This window comes from Quercus lobata, chromosome 2, assembly GCF_001633185.2.
Source record: "Quercus lobata isolate SW786 chromosome 2, ValleyOak3.0 Primary Assembly, whole genome shotgun sequence".
Taxonomy (NCBI): domain Eukaryota; kingdom Viridiplantae; phylum Streptophyta; class Magnoliopsida; order Fagales; family Fagaceae; genus Quercus; species Quercus lobata.
In genome coordinates this window covers 7303653-7325232 of record NC_044905.1, presented here as the reverse complement: position 1 = coordinate 7325232, position 21580 = coordinate 7303653, and the positions used below count along the sequence as shown (strand labels likewise).

The 21580-nt window shown below is 32.6% G+C and overlaps 1 protein-coding gene across 2 annotated transcripts; it reads left to right on the top strand.

Annotated features, from left to right (window-relative positions):
• Window positions 1-4962: 4962 nt before the first annotated feature.
• LOC115974274 (E3 ubiquitin-protein ligase RNF185) lies at window positions 4963-6341 on the top strand. Of its 2 annotated transcripts, XM_031094545.1 has the most exons (3): window positions 4963-5104; window positions 5211-5229; window positions 5348-6341. In XM_031094545.1, exon 3 carries the CDS (start codon window positions 5386-5388, stop codon window positions 6082-6084), a length of 699 nt encoding a protein of 232 aa, XP_030950405.1. In that variant the 5' UTR covers window positions 4963-5104; window positions 5211-5229; window positions 5348-5385; the 3' UTR covers window positions 6085-6341. The 2 variants fall into 2 exon arrangements, with proteins under 2 accessions (XP_030950405.1, XP_030950404.1); XM_031094544.1 differs by lacking the exon at window positions 5211-5229.
• Window positions 6342-21580: the final 15239 nt, after the last annotated feature.

Below are 21580 nucleotides of genomic sequence, written 5' to 3'. Positions count from 1 at the left end.
CAAATTTGAAAATATAAGGACTAAATTGAATTATAAGAAAACTTGGGGACTAAATTGAAAGTAAGCCTAAAATATAGGGACAAAAAAAAGTATTTTTGCAAAAAAAAAAAAAATCACTTATTACTTGATATAATAATTTAATTTTTGTGGGATTTGACTGATTGGTTTGATTTTTATTTCGGTTGACGAACAAATGTATAGAATTGAATCTCACCCCCACCAAAAGAAATTCAAACTTCAACCTTTTTCTATATCTTTTTGTTTTTTTAATAGAAACTTCAATATCTTCACCTGAAAGTAAAAAAAGAAGGTAACAAGAAATGGAAAAATGTTTAGTGAAAAAATAAAAAGTACTTGAAATAGAAAAAAGTTTAGCACTAAACAGGAATGAGGCTATTTTTCCCAAACTCACTAAGTGGTAATTAAAAAGATCATTTTTGTGTAATTCTAATCATACGATTTGATTATTATTTTTTTTTTAACATAGTGTGTTGGAAAAGATTCTTTCAAAATTGATATTTTTTTTATAATAAATATGGAATCTTTGATGTAGACTCATCAACCTCATGCCATGTGATGATAAGTGTTATACCATGTGTACCATTAGAGGTTTTTTTTTTTTTTGGTTGAGAAAACTGAAATTTTATTAAGAACTGGATGAAACTGTTACATCATGGATAAGAGCTTGCTCTAGAAAACAAGGAGTCTCTTGAATCTAGGTAGTAAAATCAACAATGTCACATGCATGTTTGGCTAGTAAATGGGCTAGTTGGTTGCCCTCTCTCCTAACGTGAGAAAACATTACCCCATGGAATTCCCTACACATTTCCTGCATTCCTTGTACAACAGCAGCCACAGAGGACGATGGATTGGATGAGTCACATAAATCATGATGAATAATGAGTGAGTCGCCTTCAATAATAAAGTTGTGAATACCTATATCCCTTGCAAACACCAGACCTTGTTCATACGCCATATCCTCTGCCTCTACAGTGCCCAATGGAACATGTATCTTCTTGCTCATTGCTGCTTCAAGCCTACCCTTTTTGTCTCTTATGATCACGCCAACACCCACTGCTTTTTTATCTGCAAAGACTCCGCCGTTGACATTAATTTTGAAAACATTCTCTAGACATGGAATCCACGACCTCACTCCCTCAGCCATCGTTGCTTTGCAAACCATAGTCTCAGTTGCTACCTTATATTCCTCCATGTACTGAGAGGCCTAACATACCAATTCCAACCCACTCCGTCATTTCCCTCCATGCCGAACCTCATTTCGATTGTGCCACATGGCCTATGCGATATTGACAACCTTTGCTACCTTGTCAACGTTGCTTCATTCCACAGTCAACATGTTCCACAGTAAGTCTTGGAATGATTGCACCCATTCTTGGTTTAACAGCACAACAACTTTTGAACGAGCCCATACCTCTCGAGCTCTTGGGCACGTCCGAAACATATGGCCTGTTGTTTCAGCCTCCAAATTGCATTCCTCACAGAGCTAGTCGTTGACCACTTTCTGCGCATGAGATTGACCTTAGTTGGGAGGATATCTCTGCATGCTCGCCATGCAAAGTGGTGAACTTTGTGTGGCAGAGGTAGGTCCCATATATTCTTCCAAAACCGACGCATTTGGCTTTGATCTGAGCTTACACCTTGGTCGACATGTTTGGAGAGTCGCATGGCCACACCGTAGGCAATTTTAACACTAAACTTGCCATTCAGAGTTTTTGCCCAAATTAGTTTGTCTACTGGAAGGCAAGAGCTTATCAGAATCCCTTTGATCACATCAGCTTCGTAGGGAACAAACAGAGCATCCAAAATGTTTACCTTCCAACTTGCTGAGGTTTGGTCAATTAGCTCAGTTATCCTTGTGTCGTGGTGTAGAAATTGTCTGGGTGAAGCAACTTTGTATGTGGTGGGTGAAGGCAGCCATTTATCTCCCCATATATGGATGTTGCTTCCATTGCCCACTCTCCACCGTACCCCCTCTCTAACCAAGTTTTGAGCAGACATGATGCTACACCAAGCAAAAGAAGGGTTATTACCAAGGGAAGCCTCAATGAATTCACATCGTGGAAAATACCTCGCCTTGAGGACCTGATACACCAAGGAATTTTGGTTGGTTTGGAGCCTCCAACCTTGTTTGGCTAGAAGAGCCAAATTAAACTGTTTAAGTTGCTTGAAGCCCATTACACCATTACATTTTGGCTCACACATTTTCTCCCAACTAAGCCAAGCTATCTTCCTTGCTTCCTTCTTTTGGCCTCACCAAAAATTCCTTATCATGCTTATCAACTCATCACAAAGTGCATTCGACAATTTAAAGCAGCTCATGGTGTATGTTGGTATCACTTGGGCCACCGCCTTGATTAATACCTCTTTACCAGCTTTAGAAAACATTTTTTCCTTCCATCCCACCAACTTTTTGTGGAGCTTCTCTTTAATCTTGTTGAAAGTATTCCTTTTTTTTTCCCCACCAAAGAAGGTAACCCCAAATATTTCTCATGTTGTTTTATTACTTGGGCTCCGAATCTTTGCTATATCTCCTCTTGGATTGCATTTGGTGTGTTACGGCTGAAAAACAAGGATGTCTTTGCCCGGTTTATCTATTGCCCCGAAGCATCCTCATACACTTTCAAGATTCGTTGGAGAGCCTCATATTTTGCCAAAGAAGCCTTGCAAAATATCAGGCTATCATCTGCAAAGAAAAGGTGGGACAATTTTGGGCCTCCACAACACACAGCAACACCCTTCATAACATCATTCGCCACTGAGGATTTAATAAGAGATGATAGTCCCTCTGTTCATAAGATAAAGAGATAAGGTGATAAAGGGTCTCCTTGACGGATCCCCCTAGATGGAAAAAAATTACCCCTAGGCACCCCATTAATCTTAATAGAGTATGAAATAGTTGTGACATGCTTCATGATAAGACTCCTCCACTTTACATCAAAACCCAGTTTTTCCATAATTTTATCCAGACAAACCCACTTCACATTGTCATATGCCTTACTCATATCAAGTTTTAGAGCCATCTCCCCAATGTTTCCCCCTTTGTTCTGGCTAATATGGTGCATAGTTTCAAAAACTATAAGAACATTATCAGTAATTAATCTACCATGCACAAAAGCACTTTGGGTATCACTAATAATGGAAGGTAGTCTTTTCTTTAACCTATTAGCTATAGCCTTTGAAGCAATTTTATAAACCACATTGCATAAACTAATAGGCCTATAATCAGTTACCTTCTTGGGTGTCTTGGCTTTTGGGATCAGAACAATATGAGTTTTATTGAAATTAGGAGGAGAAACACCATCATTAAGGAAATCCAATACCGTTGTTGTGACCATCTCTCCACATATCGTCCAAAATTGCTGGAAAAAAATAGGAGGCATGCCATCTGGACCTGGAGCCTTCAGTGGGTACATCTGCTTTAGTGCAAGTTTAATCTTTGCTGCATTATAATCTGTACCATTAGAGTTTTGATGAGACTATCATTGTAGAAAAATTATTATTTATACAGGAGGACTGCTGATGTGGTCCTCCCTAACCAATGAAATGATGTCATCTGTGTAAATGTATGTGTAAGCTTCTCAATCTGCACAAGGAATAAAAAATAAAAATTAATATTTACATAAATAATAACATTTTATTAGTTAAGGGGTTAGAGAGGATCATTTTAACAATCCTCCTAATAGACCTAATAATTTCTCATCATTAATTCATTATTAGTACAACACAATGGTTGAAACACAGCTACTCAAACTACTCAACTATTGGGTCAAGCATAATGTAAAGCAACATGGAACTGTTACCATCAAGCCACAAAACTACATTTTTTGTTCGATTCAAATCATACTGGTATTAAAAAATAAAATATTATTTTAAAACTAAATTGGCTTGTTCCTGTTATCCCAGGCTTGCAATGTGTCGGTGCATGTTGGTTTTAGGTTCGGTCAGTGTAGTGTCAAACACGGTAGTGGTTACCTGTTAGTCAATGCGAGGGCGGCCCAACCAAATCAAAATCTGGTAATGGGAAACAAATCTCAAATCCCGTTATTCTAGAATGTGGACTTGAGTTCTCTCTCTGTCTTTAGCACCGTTGATTCAACGGTAGGTCCATCCTAAGGTCTGTAAAGCCCCAAATTACAAAGTCTTTAGCACCGTTGATTCAACGGTAGGTCCATCCTGTCAGCTAAGCAATTAAAAAGTTTCGCTAAATTGTAAATTACACTCTTAAAATTTGTAGGTGTTTAAATTTTACACTCTAAAATTTTTGAACTTGAATTTTCCATTCAAAAGTTGTATTCTATTTTCGTCAGTAGTTTCTCTGTTCATATTTTTTGTTAATTGTCATATAAACTCGCTACGTGTGTTTAGTTTATCTAATAGAATAACGCTATGTCATATCTAATTATTTAATTTTTTTAGGTTACAAAAATGACATGTTGTCATTTTATTGTGTGGCAAGTTTATGTGATATTAAACAAAAAATATAGACAAAAGAGATGCTAATGCAAATAGAATAAAATTTCGATAAGTAAAATTTAAATTTTAAAATTTTGGAGTGTAAAATTTTAAATATAAAATTCTAAAATTATAGAATTTCAAAATATAAAATTCAAACATACCAAATTTTAAGGGTATATAATTTACAAGTTAGCTAAAAAATTTTCACACATGAAGAGAGAAAGGAAGAAGATCTAAAAAAGTATTTGATATTAAATAATAACATGTCAATAATATCGAAATCCAGTAAATAAGAGACATATCAATAAAAAATAAAAAATAATTTTTTTTATATACATAACCTCTGTTTATTGAATTTTTTTTTTTTTTGAGCAATCGTTTATTGAATTTTAATAAGAGATCCAAATCACTACGCAATGCTAAATATAAGACCGGGTGGAGAAAAGTCACATCAACGTTACGTCACGTTATAGTTAATACTAGTTGTTTATATTATATCAATTCCCATTCCCTTTCCCCCTAACCCCAAATTTTACCCGGAAAACTCATTTCCCAGCAATTTCCTTCATTTTGACTTCGGGGTCGATCTCTAACATTGGATCGATCGCTCTCTCTTTTAATCTCAAAGGTCAGTGATAATCTCTCAACCTCTTAATCTTTTACAATAATTGTGTTTCTTGATTTATGCAATTGTAATATTATTTACCTGATCTGTGGCTTTAATTTTGTCCTAGGGGTTTCTCTGTTTTCCAGGTTCAAACCTAGATTTACTTGGATTTTTCTTAAGTTTTTGTTGTAAAATTGAATTATATTGCAGTTGTGATTCTAAGAAAAATTGTTGATTTAGGGTTATATAATGTGGTTGATATAGGGATTTTAGATTTGGGGGCAAAAAGACCAAAAGAGATTATGGCAAGTGGGTTTGGTGAATCAACAAGCAGACCTTCACAAAACCCTTCTTTTTCAAGCAATAACAATAATAACAGTGATGCTGGTAATTTTGAATGCAATATTTGCCTCGATTTAGCTCAAGACCCAATTGTGACTTTATGTGGACATCTTTTCTGCTGGCCTTGCCTTTACAAATGGCTCCACGGTCACTCGCAAGCCCAGGAATGCCCGGTTTGCAAGGCCCTTGTTGAGGAGGAGAAGTTGGTCCCATTGTATGGTAGGGGAAAGACATCGACTGATCCGAGATCAAAGTCTATTCCTGGTGTTGACATTCCTAATCGTCCAGCTGGGCAGAGACCCGAGACAGCTCCTCCACCCGAACCAAATCATTTTGCCCACCACGGCCACGGGTTTGGATTAACTGGTGGGTTGGGAGGTTTTGCACCAATGGCAAGTGCTAGGTTTGGGAATTTCACTTTCTCTGCGGCTTTTGGTGGTCTCATTCCATCTCTGTTTAACCTGCAGTTACATGGGTTTCCTGATGCTACTATGTATGGTACCCCGGCTGGTTTCCCTTATGGGTTTTCTAATTCATTTCATGGTGGCCATGTGCATGGATTCCATCAGCGTACAGGTCAAAGGCATCAGGATAATAATCTGAAGAGGCTGCTTTTGCTTATCGCATTTTGTGTTCTTCTTGCTCTTCTTTGGCAATAGCTTAGATCTGCTATCGGAACATGAGCTGCTATGCTTAGGGGTAACTCTTTGTGCGGTTGTTATCTGTTAGTTCAAAAACCCTTTTTGTGATTAAGAAAATTGTCTATATTATACTTTGTCCGTGAGTTTCTAACTCATTCTATCAGAATATAAAGTGTGGTTAAATGTTTTGGTTGTTCTCTCTCTTTCTCTCTCTAGACACAAAAGAGATACATCATTGTGGCTGAATATGATGTAGCAGTGGCATTGCAGTGTAAGTTGAGCATTTTATCTTTGCTCTTGCCCCATAAAACAACATGTGAGGGTTTCATTGTTTTAATCATGTTATTGTGATTTTTTTTTCTCTCTCTAATATGGTCCTTAAAATGTGGCTATGATATCAAATATATCTTTTATATACTTTTCCTTCTGATTTTGGTCTCATTACGCTATCTCAAACATGTACATACCTGAGCTTATGAGATGATCTGCATAATTACATCTAGGTCTGAATCTCCTTGTTGTCAGCCTGTTCATCCATCTGGTAAAAATGCATTTCTTTGTGTTAGTTGCTAAGATTTCTTCGAGTTAGTTGCTAAGATGGGTTTTGTATTTAGGTGGAGTTGCTCATTGCAAGCATGGGTCTGGATTAGCAGTGAATTTATTGATTGTGGGCATGCCTACGGCCTTCAATGTGTCTTTATAATTTAATGAGTATTTAATTGATGATCCTTTGAGTATGTTATATCATGGATTGTTATGGGTAACACAATTATGATTTGTTTTTGAATCATGAATTTTCTTTTTTCTTAGATAATATTACTGTAAAATTTATTAATTGATGAGGTAATAGAATAGGTTACATGTGTAGATGACTTTAGCTTGTTCTGCTGCTCTGTTTTATGCTTTCCATACCAATGCTGCTCTTGTTTATCACCTACTTTAAGTTTTTTGATGGAGTTTGCAGTAATTTTTCATGTTTGGCAAGATTTAAAAGAATGGAAGCTTTGATTTACCATCGTTTTGGATCTCAAGCTTGTAAGCTAAAGTTGTTAAGGTATATACAGAACTATGCATCAGATGTACAGTGGCAGTTATTGGAGCTTGGAGGTATCAAAAAACTGATGATGTTTCCGTAGTTTAATATGCTGGGAAAACTAGTGGTGAAGGCACTTACAGTTGGGAAGCTGGTGTTTTGAGATGATCAGTTAGTCCTCGGGAAAGTTGTTGGGATGGTTGGTATCAGTTATTTCCTGTGATAGTTTTGTAAGGGTTTAAGTTATTAAGTTATATACAGACTTATGTATCAGATGTACATGTTATTGGAGGTAGGAAGTAACAGAAAAACTGATAATGCTTTCCCTAGTTTAATATGCTGCTTCTGAGGAGACTAGTTGGGCAGCTAGTGTTTTGAGGGGATCAGTCAGTCCTTGGTAAACACATTGGGCACTGGGGCTGGTTTAGTTATCACCTAGTACTTCTGATTAGATAAGTTTCTTAGAATGTTTTAGGTTGCTGTTTTAACATACCCCTTTTTTGCTTTGAAAGAATTGCCAGGTTTATATATTCCATTCTGTAGTTTTATGCGGAGGGATTTCAATCACTGTTAGATGTACAACTTTCAAAGGATTGTTGGATCATGATGACATCATATAATTCTTTCTCAATAGTATTGTACACAGCCTTTTACTTTTTTATTTCGATTGTTTGCATAGATTTGTTGTGTAACTTAAACATTTGCTGTTAAGTGTGCAACTTTCAGAGGATTGTTTGATCATGATGACAGCATATAATTCTATCTCAACAATGTTTTATGCGTTTGTTTGGGAACAACTTATTTAGATGAAACTGAAAACTTTTTGTTGAAAGTACTGTAGATAAAAGTAAAAGTTAGTTGAAATAGTATAGTGGGACTTATGAATAGTACCAACAAGTGCAATGGGACCCATAAATAGTAGCAAAAATAAGCTAAATAGTAAAATAAGCTGGCTTTTTAAGCCAATGCCAAATGCAACCCAATAGTCTTTTTTATTGCATAGTTTGCTAAATAAACATCTGCTGTTTAGTGTTCAACTTTTTCAACAATGTTTTACACAGCCTTATATTCTTTTTGACTGCATAGATTTGCTATCAAGTGTACAACCTTCAGAGGATTGTTGGATCATGATGAAAGCATATAATTCTTTCTCGACATTGTTTTATGGTCTTTAATTCCTTTTTTAGTTGCATAGATTTACTGTGTAACTTTAAAATTTGAGCCCTTGATATTTATACTGTAGTCGATTTGAACTACCTGACTTAAATGACAGCTTCAGAATTCAGATCCATGAATTTGTGTTCAGTGGATTCAGTTCCGAACGGCTGTTTTCAAGTTTCAACGCATAGAAGAGGTTGAGTATCAAGCCAGAGATTCTGAGGCTAGTATTTGGCTTTCTTGAATAAAATTTTCTTCATCCCCAGTGTGATCTACAATAACCACATAAGTCAGGTCATTATTGTTTGACTTCAAATTACAATTCATTTGCTTATAGACTAGAAAACTCTGTTGTATTTTTTTTTTTCTCTTCTCAAAAGGCAACAAATTGAGAATACTTTTTACATCTTTTGAATGAGCATGCATACAATGAAGCGTGACTGTATGAGTAGGCAGAGCTTCCATAATGTTCATGTTTGTTGGTATTTTCTAGGGAGCATTTGGCTATGTTTCATATGCAATCAAGGACGTTCTTTTTATGCTTATCTGAATGTTCTTGAGACGCGTCTTAACTGGTTAACAAAGTCATGCAAATGTCGTTAATATCTCTATGGTAGATAGTAGTAGGATCTTATATTCTTATGGCATCTCTTCCATGATAATTAATTTTGGGTAAAATGGTAAATTGTAGGTATAGTTCTTTTGAGTGTAGTGCATTAGAATCATTAAGATTCCCCAATATGATCTTTAGTTTTGCCTAGTGCTTTTTTACCATCTCTAAGGGCACTCAGATTAGTGAGTGCATAATAGAAAAAGTGCAATAGTTTATACAATATGGCTTAAATCAGTCCCGCATTAGACTTTGTATATGTGTGTATATTTACACGCTACAGTAACCGTGTAAATATACACGGTTACTGTAGATGTGTATTTAATATTTTAATATATTTTTTACGCTACCCGATGTATTCTATCTCCTCTCTCACTCTCTTCTTCCTCTTTCTTCTTCTTAACTTATCTGCTTACAAAAATGGCAAAAGCAGGTGAGTACAATCACTAAAACCACCGTGATCACCAGGCTTTCCAATAGTCGGTCACCTTCACCATCTCACCGACATGCCCCACCGCCCTATCTTATATGCATGAACTTTCTATTGCCCATCCCTAACCCTCCTCCTATATATCATTCAAAATAGAAAAACCCATGTCAAATATTGGTGTTTTACAACCATGTTAATTGTTAAATCAGCAAAATATGCGACTTTGTAGCAAATAATCAAATGGGTTTACCTTGAAAAGTTGTGGGTTTGTTCAAGGTAGGATTGTTCTCATCAGTAATAGCCATTTTTGCTTGATTAATTGAAGGAAAGAAACAATCCCACCAACCACCACTAGACAATGACAAGATCAAAAGCATGGCAGTGGGTTTAGCCGAACTCTATTGCCAATATTCATTCAAAGAAGGTAATATGCTTCAAAGGGCTGGCCGATTTACTGGTTTTTTTTTTTTAATTTTTTAATTTTTTTTTATCTCAGCTTTTGGTTTGCTATGATTTGGGTGGGGTTTTCCGTTTTTGTTTGAGGAAGAGAGAGGCTATGATTTTGGTGGGTAGTTTGCTGTGATTTGTGGTTTGCAGAATGGTAAAGAGGAGAGAGAGAGAGAGAGAGAGAGAGAGAGATGACTTGGAAGTATAATAAAAAATTGATAAAAAAATAATATTATAATAAAATGTAGTGTAAAATAGATAATCTGATGTGGAGTGTTTTGAAAAATAACAGTAAAATATAAAAAGTAGGTTTTTATGCTAAAATGGGCGAAAAGTTTTGTAAGAACTAATGCTAATGCTCTTAATCTTCTCCAAGAATAGGACCGTCCCACTTACAAAAACAAGCCAACTGGCCAACGCATTGAGCCTTAATAGTTACAATCTCTTCTTAATATAGAAAGCTTCCAACTAACAAATTTTTTATAAAGAGCCTGAATTAATTAGAGAAATATATTTTCCCCTTTTCTTTTGACTGGAAAACAACTTGCGTTTGTGATACTGGTAAAAAAAACGACTTCCCAATTGTCATAAATGGCCTTCTTCTCAAAACGGTGATGTTCTGGCGACATTTTGTGAAGCCAAATTGACAAGCCTCCACTCATGACATTGTTTCTCTGTCACAGTGAAAATCACATTGCCATTTGAGGATGATGCCTCTTAAACAAAGTAATGTGACATATACAAAAAATTTCATAATATTTTTCACAACAATTGAGTTAGTAAAGTTTTTACTAGTTTTCATTTGGACTTATTACTGACAGTCTGACACCATTTTTTTTTACCTACAATTAACAATCTGCCACATCAATGGTTGAAAGTTTTTTTGCAAATTTTTTGTGTCACTCTCTCAGATTTGGATCAAGTGCAATTTCCTTATATTTCTCTCTCTTTTATATATATATATATATATATTTATCATTCTCACTTTTCAGCTTTAACTTTTTCTCATTTATTTTATTTAATAGTTGAGATTGAAAGTTGCTTTTTACAATTCTGAATTTCAATCATTGAGAGCAATTACATCAGGGGTAATACCCAAGTATTGCATTTGATCTCAATCCCTTTCTCTCTTAAACAACCCGTATAGTGTAGATACTAGGAACTTGTATAAAGTAAAACGATTCTCTCCCACTCTCCCACTTATCTGCATAGTGCTTTATTCCTTATACCTCTTTACAAACATGCTTTGATTACTTGAATTTTTCATATATGGTGAATTTTTATTGGATGAATAAGAAAAAGGACTTTTTAGTTTTATGCTGTCTTTTGCTCTAGTTCAAGCCACGGATAAGCTTTAATATGGTGTACCATAGGTGTAATACTTGTAATCACATTGTAGTTCTTGTGAAGAACTAAAAAGAGTCAAGAAGCAATTACTTAGTTAGGTACAATATTTAATTGGTTAGTTGTAAGATTGTAAAAAGTGGAGTCGAATTGGTTACAAGTTGTTAGTTAAGGTTGTATAAATACTTGTAATCCAGAACATTTCGTCATTAAAGAAATAAGACACAGTTTCTCCAAGTCTTTTTTTCTCTTTTTCAATTCTCCCTTTCAATTCTTTCTTGGAATGTGGCTACCTCAAATTAACTCAAATTCTTTGTTTCCTATTCATTTTCCCTAAAACCATATCCATTCATTACATGCTTACGTCGGGTCAGAATATTTTGATCAATATTGCTAGGCACTTTCTTCCATACTGAAGGCCCCAGTTCAAAGAAATATGCGTTGTAGCAATTTTTAAAGATGCTTTTCATCTTGTACTGTTGTGTTGTTAAACGTGGTTCATTGTCCATTTCTGCAATTTTTTATGGTCCTAAAATAGTTTCTAGTTTGAGTCAAGTCTTTTAGTTATAGTCTCCTGTATTCTGATCCACAAGTTTAAAGATAGTTTTTGGGCTGTGGCCCCTTTAAACTCAAAGAGATTCAGCTTTGGAGCACATGCATTGCTTGGAATCTGATATTATCCATGGCAAAGCGACTCACTGTTCCGATTGCTTGTCGGATTTTTGTTCTGTACTAGTGTGACTTAGCTTTCATTTGCTACTAAAAATAAATGCAAATGTGATACACGAAAGGAGGCTAATCTATCTGAATCTTAGAATTGACATTTTTGTTAAGCTTATTTGTGAATTGTAGAGTGAAAGAGTTGCTCTCTCTCTCTCTCTCTCTCTCTCTGTGGGCCAAAAATAAAAGAAGGGAAAGTGTAAATTTTATTGTGATATTACAAAATGAGAATGCTTCCAGGCCTGTAAATGTGCAAAGTATGTAATGTAATGATCATGGTAGATCATTTAACTTTGTGCCTCAAAAGTCCTCTGTTAATGTCAATCATAGATGATGGGAATTGCCAAAGTCGCTTTGTTGATGGACATATGAACACGGTGGGCCTAAGTGCCTATTACGTTCTACATTATGGCAGTCAATAAGGCCATGCTTTTGTGGGCTGTTCTTTTCAATATGGTACACGATTCTTGTCTTCATCTCACGCTGGATTGGGATGGTCTAAAAGTCAGGCTGATCGATAGTTTTAATTTGCTCTGGTTCTTCTGTTTTGGATTAAAATTTTATAAGGACCATGTTTATCCCATTTAAAAATTTTCTCTCCAAAAAAAAAAAAAAAAGTTGAATCGATTAGGCAAGTGGAGCCAAGTGGTATAAAGAGGAATGTTTGAAGACAAATAATCGATTCTAAAATGTGTCACAGAGGATGTAAAATTCTGAATAATTTGAAATCTGTATCCTACTCCTACCTCCACCAATATTCTCACACACTCCTTTTACCTTCTCTTCGGAGTTCAGAACAAATCCTCATAAATTACTTTTCATAAGGGTAATGCAACTACTTTCTATGTTATGTCATAGTAAAATAGAGCACTTACATGCTTACCTTTGGAGAGTTTGATTTTTTTTTTTTTGAAAAGTCTATGAACATAACTTTTGTGACACAAATTTGAGGACTTTCTCAAAAAAAGAAAAAAAGAAAAGAAAAGGTAGATCAATATAAATATAATTATCTACCATTTACTTCATCAAATTGTGATAAAAATTGTGGTCATATAAATTTTGTTTTATTTTTAATCACTAAGGCGGTGTCACACCTAGAGATCGAGGCGCCTTTTGTTAAGTGGTCATGGTGCTACAATAAAATTTTTATTTTTATTTTGTTTTGACCCTCTAAAATGAAAATTTGAACACTCTGACCCTAAAATTTTTTTAAGCACAATCAAAATAACCTTAAATATGATCCTCTTACCAATATCTTGGCATTTTTAAACCAAAAAAAAAAAAAAAAAACCCCAAAAACTAGCTAATTTAATCTAAAATCTTGAAAATAAAAATTAGTTGTTGAATCTGAAATACTTTAAATTTGTTATTTGTTAAGTGGGGACTAAGGGTGTGGGACAGGCCAAGAGTGATTGAGTGAAGATAAAAACAAATATTAACACAACAATTTTTTTTTTAATATCTGCTTAGAAACAGCCTATCTAACTTTTTGCTAAAAATATAAAATAAGTAGGAACTTACATGAGACCCACAAATAATAGCAAAATAGATAAAGTTATAAGTTGGCTTATAATCAATACCCAAACACACTTAATACAATTACAAAGAACAACAATTGTCAAAGTTGAGTTGAATTATTAAATAAAAGAATTGTAAAGAGTTAGTAACAATAATTAATATGTTTATTGTATTTAGAAACAATGGATGATTTTTAAAATTTCATCTTAGTAATAATAATTAGTATGTTCATTTTATTATAAAACTATATGCCAAATGAATTAATAGTTTATATTTTATTTTTTTATTAATACTATGGACAAATTTATAATAAAGAAACATGATAGACCATAAAATTCAATTCTTATCTAAGATTTATCTTTTTATTGACCTTGCTAAAAAAAATTCCTGTGTATAGTGGCATGAGACCTGTGCTTCTATAGATTATTGTACACAGTCGTTTGGTCATTAAATACGGTGTTTGAATTTTGATACTTTATTGCCCAGATCAAGACAGGAAAAAGAGCCGCCTGGGGCTGCTTGAATTTGAATGCACAAATGGATTTACGAGTACAAGTCAAATTCAATGCTCTGAACGAGGGAGATAGAAAAAACCATTAAAAAAGAAAGAAAGAAAGAAAGAGCTGGGGGGCATTTATTAGTCATTCAGAAGCTTCTTCGCAACTGCAAGAAGTGCCTTTATTCTAGGCCTCGAAGGTTTTTATGATTATATTCTATCAAAAAGTTCAATGGTCTTCAAAAAAGAAAATAGTGGCAGAACCACAAATTTATCTTTAGGTCTTTGGGGTTGACTAAAAAAATATTAAATTTTTTTTTTTGTCTCCCTATTTTGTCTATTAATTATTTCCACATTATGTATAATAGTCTATAATAGTCTAAAATAGTACTGTATATATAATTTAACTATTCTTATCGTTCACAATTCACAGAGACGTTCCTGTAGTTCAATTCTTAGAAGTTTGAAATATCAATCATTAAAAGTTAAGGTTGTGTTTGATAACGTTGTTCTAATAATATTGTTTATATTTTTTAGAAATATGTGTGAGTGAAAAAATATAAATATATGTATAATATTGTTTAAAAACTGAAATTTGTTGCTTGAAATGTCATACTAAACAATCCCTAAATTTTCAAAATTAGAACTTAAAGGTGTATTACTTTTGGGTTTGGCTTACTTTCAGTACTTTTTTAACTAAAATCTTTTTTTATTTTAATGAGAAACTGTCACATCACTTACTAACTAAATAAAATATGAAAATTAAAACCTATTACCACTTATTATGGTGCATTTAAAATAAAATGACACCTTCAATTAAAAAAATACAGAAAATAAGCGAAACCCATTAGTTTTTTATTTTTATTTCCACCTTCCTTTCTTTGGAATCATGAGTCAATATTTTTTTTTATAAAGGTCAATGGTTCAAGAAGGGAAGCACATTGGCTAGCTAGTTGTATAAAACGAGGCATTATAGAATTTGAAGTCTTCTATGAAACACAAAATTTAGTTTTAGATTTCCCATAGAAAAAACGTTTGACCCACCCACGAAAATAGATGTAGGTGAAGGTACTTCGTTGGACTCATCACCGACGACGTATTATTAGTTATTGTGTACTCTAGCTTTGTACTTATTTGGTAGAATTCCATGTGCAAGCTCATATAAGCTGACTTTCTTCATCCTTAATTATTATGACACACACGTTTTTGGGCTGCGGACCATTTTGTCGGTGACCGACCACAAGAACTGTCGTGATGTGGAGACTAATTAAGCATATTATTAGTATAAATTTATTCATAAGTTAAATTATAAATTTCATTCTTCGACTTTCATAGGTTGTTAAATTCAGTTTTCATTTTTTTTTTCCAGATCTTTAATTTTAATATGTTTTTAATTTAGGAACTTTCTTTCTAGTTCTGTCTGATATCATTGTTAGTTTTACTAGACTTAATAGTACGGATTTAATAGAATGATTACATTAAGAACAAGTAGAATTTTAAATATAAATATATATATATATATATATATAAAGAAAACTAAGTTGAAAACGAATCAAAATTAAAGTAAATACTTTTTATTTTAAACTATATTTTTTTTCCTACGAGAAATTTAACCTATATTGTCCTTGTACAAATTGATGTTTCAATTTATAAGTATAACCTCACACACACACAAATTATAGACTATATTTATTACATTTGGCGGAATGCTAAGGGCCACAACTACCCCTTTATGATTCCTATCCTATACCTATTATGGACTCTTGAGTCTTGACGCTTTGCAAGAGGGTTTTTATTGTGTATAATCATTCTTATGCTTAAATTTTGATAGCAAACCCCAATTTTCATGAAAATATACTTGCATGAAATAAAATTTTTCGATCCTTTGTTTTGACTAAGCACTAGTAAAACTAAAACCGCATGATTTTACTTGAAACATATCTTTCGTGTTAATTAATAGCCACATGCATGGATCATTACAATTTATTAAGTTACCTTGTGCATCATTTTGCATTTCCTATCATACAAGAAGAAGTGTCACAATTGGATCGCTATTTTTTTTTGTATACAGTATTACGTATAAAAAAGTTTCATAATATTGTTTACAACAATTAATTGAATTATTTACAACAATTAAATTAATGAACTTTTACTTATTTTTATCTAAGCTCATCATAGATATTGTTTTTTTAATTTACCATTAATAATTTGTCACATTAAGGATTGTGAAATCTTTAGTCAATTTTATTTTATTTTATTTATTTATTTATTTTTTGTCTATACCGACTTTCCCATAAGCAAGTATATATTTAACTAATATATTTTTTTTTTGATACGTATTTAACTAACTATTAATGCTATGAAAGTACTATCATTGTCTAGTTATGGACCAAGCGCAGCTGATGTTGTTCCTCTTGGTCTATCAATTTTGTTGATTGTTACACTATTGATGACATCAGCCATGGCTAATCTTTCTTATAAATAATTGCTAGGCCTTTATACACGATAATGACATTTGCAAGATTGACACAATGACGTGCATTTTCAAGATTGACTTTCATGCACAAACTCTTTGAAGTTAGAACCTATTTATTGTGATATATATATATATATATATATATATATATATTTTTGGAGCAATTATTGTGATATACATAACTAGGTATGGTCGAGGACCAATACATTAAACCGACTTGTTCAAAAAAAAAATATATATATATATATATATATTTATATTAAACCGACTTTCCACCGACTATGAGATAGTACAGGCATGTGTCTGACCAAATTTCACAACGAAATAATCCTTAAAATTATACACTCTCGAACACTACTAGGCTACCTCGTTTCGGTTAATTTGTACAGCATCTCCCAAAACACAAAAACAAAGAAATCTTCTTCTTCTAGAAATGAGAAGGTTTAAAATGTGGAAATGAATACTTTTGTTGTGTAGCAAATATCATAGTTTTTTTTTTTTGGTTGAAAAATTTGAGTTACAATCAATAATATGAGGGTGAGGTTTGAACATTAGTTCTCCTTATAATTAAAAGAGAGAACATGTAATATTGCAAAGTTATAAGGCTTTTCATGTGAATAGCAAAGTTAGGAGTAATTATTAGTGGACCTTATTAATTAAAGGTGCTACATTCACAACATTTTCACAACAAATTATAGTTGATTAGTTGTTATTGGTTATAATTTGAACCTACCACTGAATTTACTTTTATACTCCACTAATAACAACCAGTAACAACCTACCACATAGAATTTGTGGAGAAAATGTTATTGACATAGCATTTCTCTTAAATTTATAGTGTGATCCACTATTTATGTGAGATGAAGTATTGAATAATTAAATTAGTAAATATTTTTTAGAGAAAATTAACAACAAAAATTTTGTGACCATGGTCACCAAGTCAGGCCTAAATTCGTTGTAGTATGTGATAATATCTCCAAATATATTAACAATATTTATGCTAATGCATGAACTAACTCGAATGAGAAACATAGAGCGGAGATAAATTCAATCACAAGACCAATTACTTTTTAGTTTGATAATTACAATAAATAGGAGAATTTGAATCTTGGTTCTTTTAATAAAGGAGAATAAACTATACAATTGAATAACATGGTTTTTGACAAATGACCAATTACTTTGGTATCATAATAAAATATTAAAATTTGTAATAAGTGAATAATAATAATTTTAATTACTTTAATCAATATTCTAACATCATTGTATTGAAAAATTAAAAGTTTAACTATTTAAGTTATGTTGCTGGTTGTAATAAAAAAAAAAAAAGTTGACATGTTGCTAATCTATTTTAAGTACAAAGAGCAAATGTAATGCACGAATTGGAAAGTCCATGGTCGAATTATAATTTATATAAATATATATATTAATAAACATGTTTGGCTTACTTCCGGTACTTTTTTTTTAAATGAACCTCCTTTTATTTTAATGAGAGACCGTCACATCACCCATTAACTAAATAAAATGTAGAGATTAAAACTCACTATCATTTGCTATTATATATTTAAGGACATGTCTAGTTAAAAATGTACCAAACCCTTAATAAACAAAGCTTAGAGAAAATTTAATTAGATTCTATAATTGAATCTAATTTTGCATCATGCATCCTAAATTATTTATTTTTAGAGAGAGTTTTATTTCTTAATTTTGGAGTCAAATGTGGGATCACATCATAAATATCCATCTAAGTGAGTTATTGCATACAAAAACCAAAAAGTCTAGAATTAATGAATATAAAAAAAAAAAAAAATTTAAATGGACAATTTACATTTTTTACCTAATAATATTCTTACAAGAATTTTTAAAGAGTTAAAATATATATATATATATATATAATAATGACTACCAATAATATTTAAACTATATATGTCAGAATTATACTATATACCTTAATGTATATTTTTTAAATTTATCCATGCATATATATCAGGTTATAAGCTAGTGATCCATAAAGAGAGCTTATAACGCACTTTCGTGTATATAATTTTACCTATTTTACTTCATTTATTTGTACTTTTTAAAAAATATAAATTTATAGATCCCGTAGAAAGGAGATTGTACTATTTACCCTTTTTTTGTCCAAGTTTTATTAGTAAATTAAGAGCATTGAGTTAGGACAGTAGTTAAGAGTATCAAGTTAGGACAGTAAAATAACCAAGTATTAAAAATTCAAACTTGTTTATTTAATTATTCAGCCAAAAAAAAAAAAACTTGTTTATTTAATTTTATTTTAAACATGAGCTGAGTTAGAACTTTATCACCAAAAAAATGACATGTTCAAGTTTTGTTCATTTTCTTATTAATAAGTTCAAGATTGTTCATAAGTTACTTGAAGAATTTATTCTCTTTCTATATATAATAAAATTACAACTAAAATGTTTTAGGTATTCACAAACTATAAATTTTTACTACGAATGTATTATTTATACTATCAATAAACTATAAATAATAATTTAGTATCATGTGAATCTATTTACAAACTTGTACAATCATTTTAAGTGTCATAAACAAGTATTTTAAATTATTATTCGTTTAATAACAATTTTTTTTCTCGAACTGAACTCAAGTTGTTCATAAACAGTTTGATTTATTTACAACCCTAGGTGGAGTTGACATCATCTATGAAATGAGATTATTCTAAAAAGAATATGATAATATATATATATATATATATATATATATAAAATTATTTATTTATTAGTAGAGGAGGGGGAATGTGGGGTTCAAACTCCAAATACCAAATATCATAAAATTAAGGTGATGGTACCATTGGACTAAGACTCAAATCCCAAATGATAATAAATTTTTTTATAATGTAATCTCCGGATCTTATAAGTTATAAGCAAATAGTTTTAACAATGTCAATTTAATTACTTTTGGAGGACCAGGCGCAAAGAGAATCAATAATAGAATAAGGGTGTGTTTTGATACTACTTATTTTGTTAAAATTGAAAAATTATTGCTGAAAATATTGTAGGTAAAGGTAAAAGTTAGTTGAAATTGTACAGTGAGGCGTATAAATAATGCCAAAAAGTACAGTGAAACCCATAAATAGTAAAAAAAATAAACTGAATAATGAAATAATTTTAATTTTTAATCTCCATCCAAATGAATAATTAAGCTAATTGGTTAATAGACACCTCAGCAAGTTGTCCCCCTGTTGAGTTATAGTTGAGTGCCAAGTCACTACCAAGTAGTGAAGTACCAACGTGTACCTAGAAAATTTTGGAGAAAGAATCCGAATATACCAACAAGTGTATCATGCAATGTCACCTTCAATCATTTGCTTTTGGGCCCGTAACAAGGAGAGTTTTTATCGCGTTCTTCTACCTATATTAAAGAGAAAGAAAGGATCAATTATCAGAATGTTGGAAAAAAAATATATTTACAAATATCAATTGATAAGAATCATCTCCATTTATTTTGAAAGGAAAAGTTAATGATGCCCTAAGGAATTAGTTTATGAAAAAAAAAAATTTTAATGAAAAAAATTGATTTTTAGTCATTGAAAATTAATTATTGTTTTTAAATAAGGGAAAAATTAGTGGTTAGAACATTGTCACATTGATTTATGAAATATTTTTTTTTTTAAATTTTTATGTAAAAAAAAGAAGTAACTAGATTTTTTTAATAGCTTTATATATTACTCATAAAAATGATATTAAAATTTTTCTAAAACAATCTGTAAAGACCCGACTTGGGTTCCAAGCCCTGCACGTGGATGGACTTAGGTCCAAGAAGCCCAAAACAATGAATTTGTAGAGGAATCAGTTGGAAAACTGGGCTTTAGTTGGTCAAACAACGAGCTAGATAGACTTGATGACAAAAAGATAAAAATGGACAATTGTAAAATGAAGAAAGAACGTTCTCAGCGAAATCCGAGGACAATGGTTCTTCTATAATGCTCTTAGATAACGTTACAAGTTTGACCGCGGATTGCCGCAGTATTTCTTTTCTTAATTTTCCGATCCCCTTATCTTGTTTCCTCCTTCTTCTTTTATACTCTCCCCCCTTTTCATCTCCACCGTCCACCTGTATGCTAGATGGTTAGGACTGATACTTGTCCCATCAGCTCTTCTTATAAGTCCTCAGGTAGTAGCTGTAAGGCTGGAATACACTATTCAAGTATCACTTTTACATTAATGCGGCCAGGGGATTAGCTGCAGTGCATTTAATGTGAAGGTAGCAGCTTTCTCCCCAAATATTTTGGGACTCATCCTTATCTTATATCTCTGCAATGCTTGTCCGCCCCAACTGAATTTCAGGGGTTGTCATCCTTGCTATCAATCCATCTTCCAGGACCTCGGTCAAGTTTGGTCGAGGAAGTTTTCATCTTCGGCACACTCTCTGGAGCCATTAGGACCAAATCCCACCTTTTATTTATCAGCGCAATCTCCTCTGACGAAGACATCTCATCCTCGGGCAGATCTTCGTTCTCGGCTCGGACCATAGGCCCAATATATGAATAAATAATGAACTTCTGGGCCCAAGGGCCCTACACAATCCATTAACAAATGTTCTAAGAGAATTTGTTAGTAAGACCCTTTAAAAGAATGGATATATGGTTGAGTTCAAGTTACATCTAGTGTAACTTTAAGTAATTTTACATCACTTAATATTTTTTAATTGAATGTGAATTTGACAAATTCACCGTTAAATTATATTATCTACTTATGTTTTCCATGTTTGAAAATTTCAAATTTTGCCTATATATATATTAATAGACAAAACTTAGAGAAAGCTTAATTATAATTTGAAATAAGAATCTAATTTTATGCCATGTGTTTAAATTTATATAGGGACCACACCATAATTATCTACTTTTTTTTTTTTTTTTTTGATATCCAACATAAAACAGATTTCATTAAACTAAACTAGAGTTCAAACAGAGTACATCGTGCTGAACATGAGCCGCAATTAAGGGTGGAGTATCCTCCACCCAGATAATACAATCAGAAACCAACTTGGCATATAACATGAGCCGCAGAGTTTCCACTCCTACGGGTGTGGGAGATTCCACACTCATCGAAGCAACTAAGCTCCAACCTTGTACCTTCAACCACTTTTAGGATGCTACTTGGAGACATGTTGAGCACACATAATGCATTGACCATAAACTGTGAGTCACTTTTGAGGACAATCTTCTTAAGGTCGAGATCCCACGTGAGGCGAACACCCTTTTCCACTGCTCTGGCTTCAACTTCTAATGGTCCCAGTGGCAATTC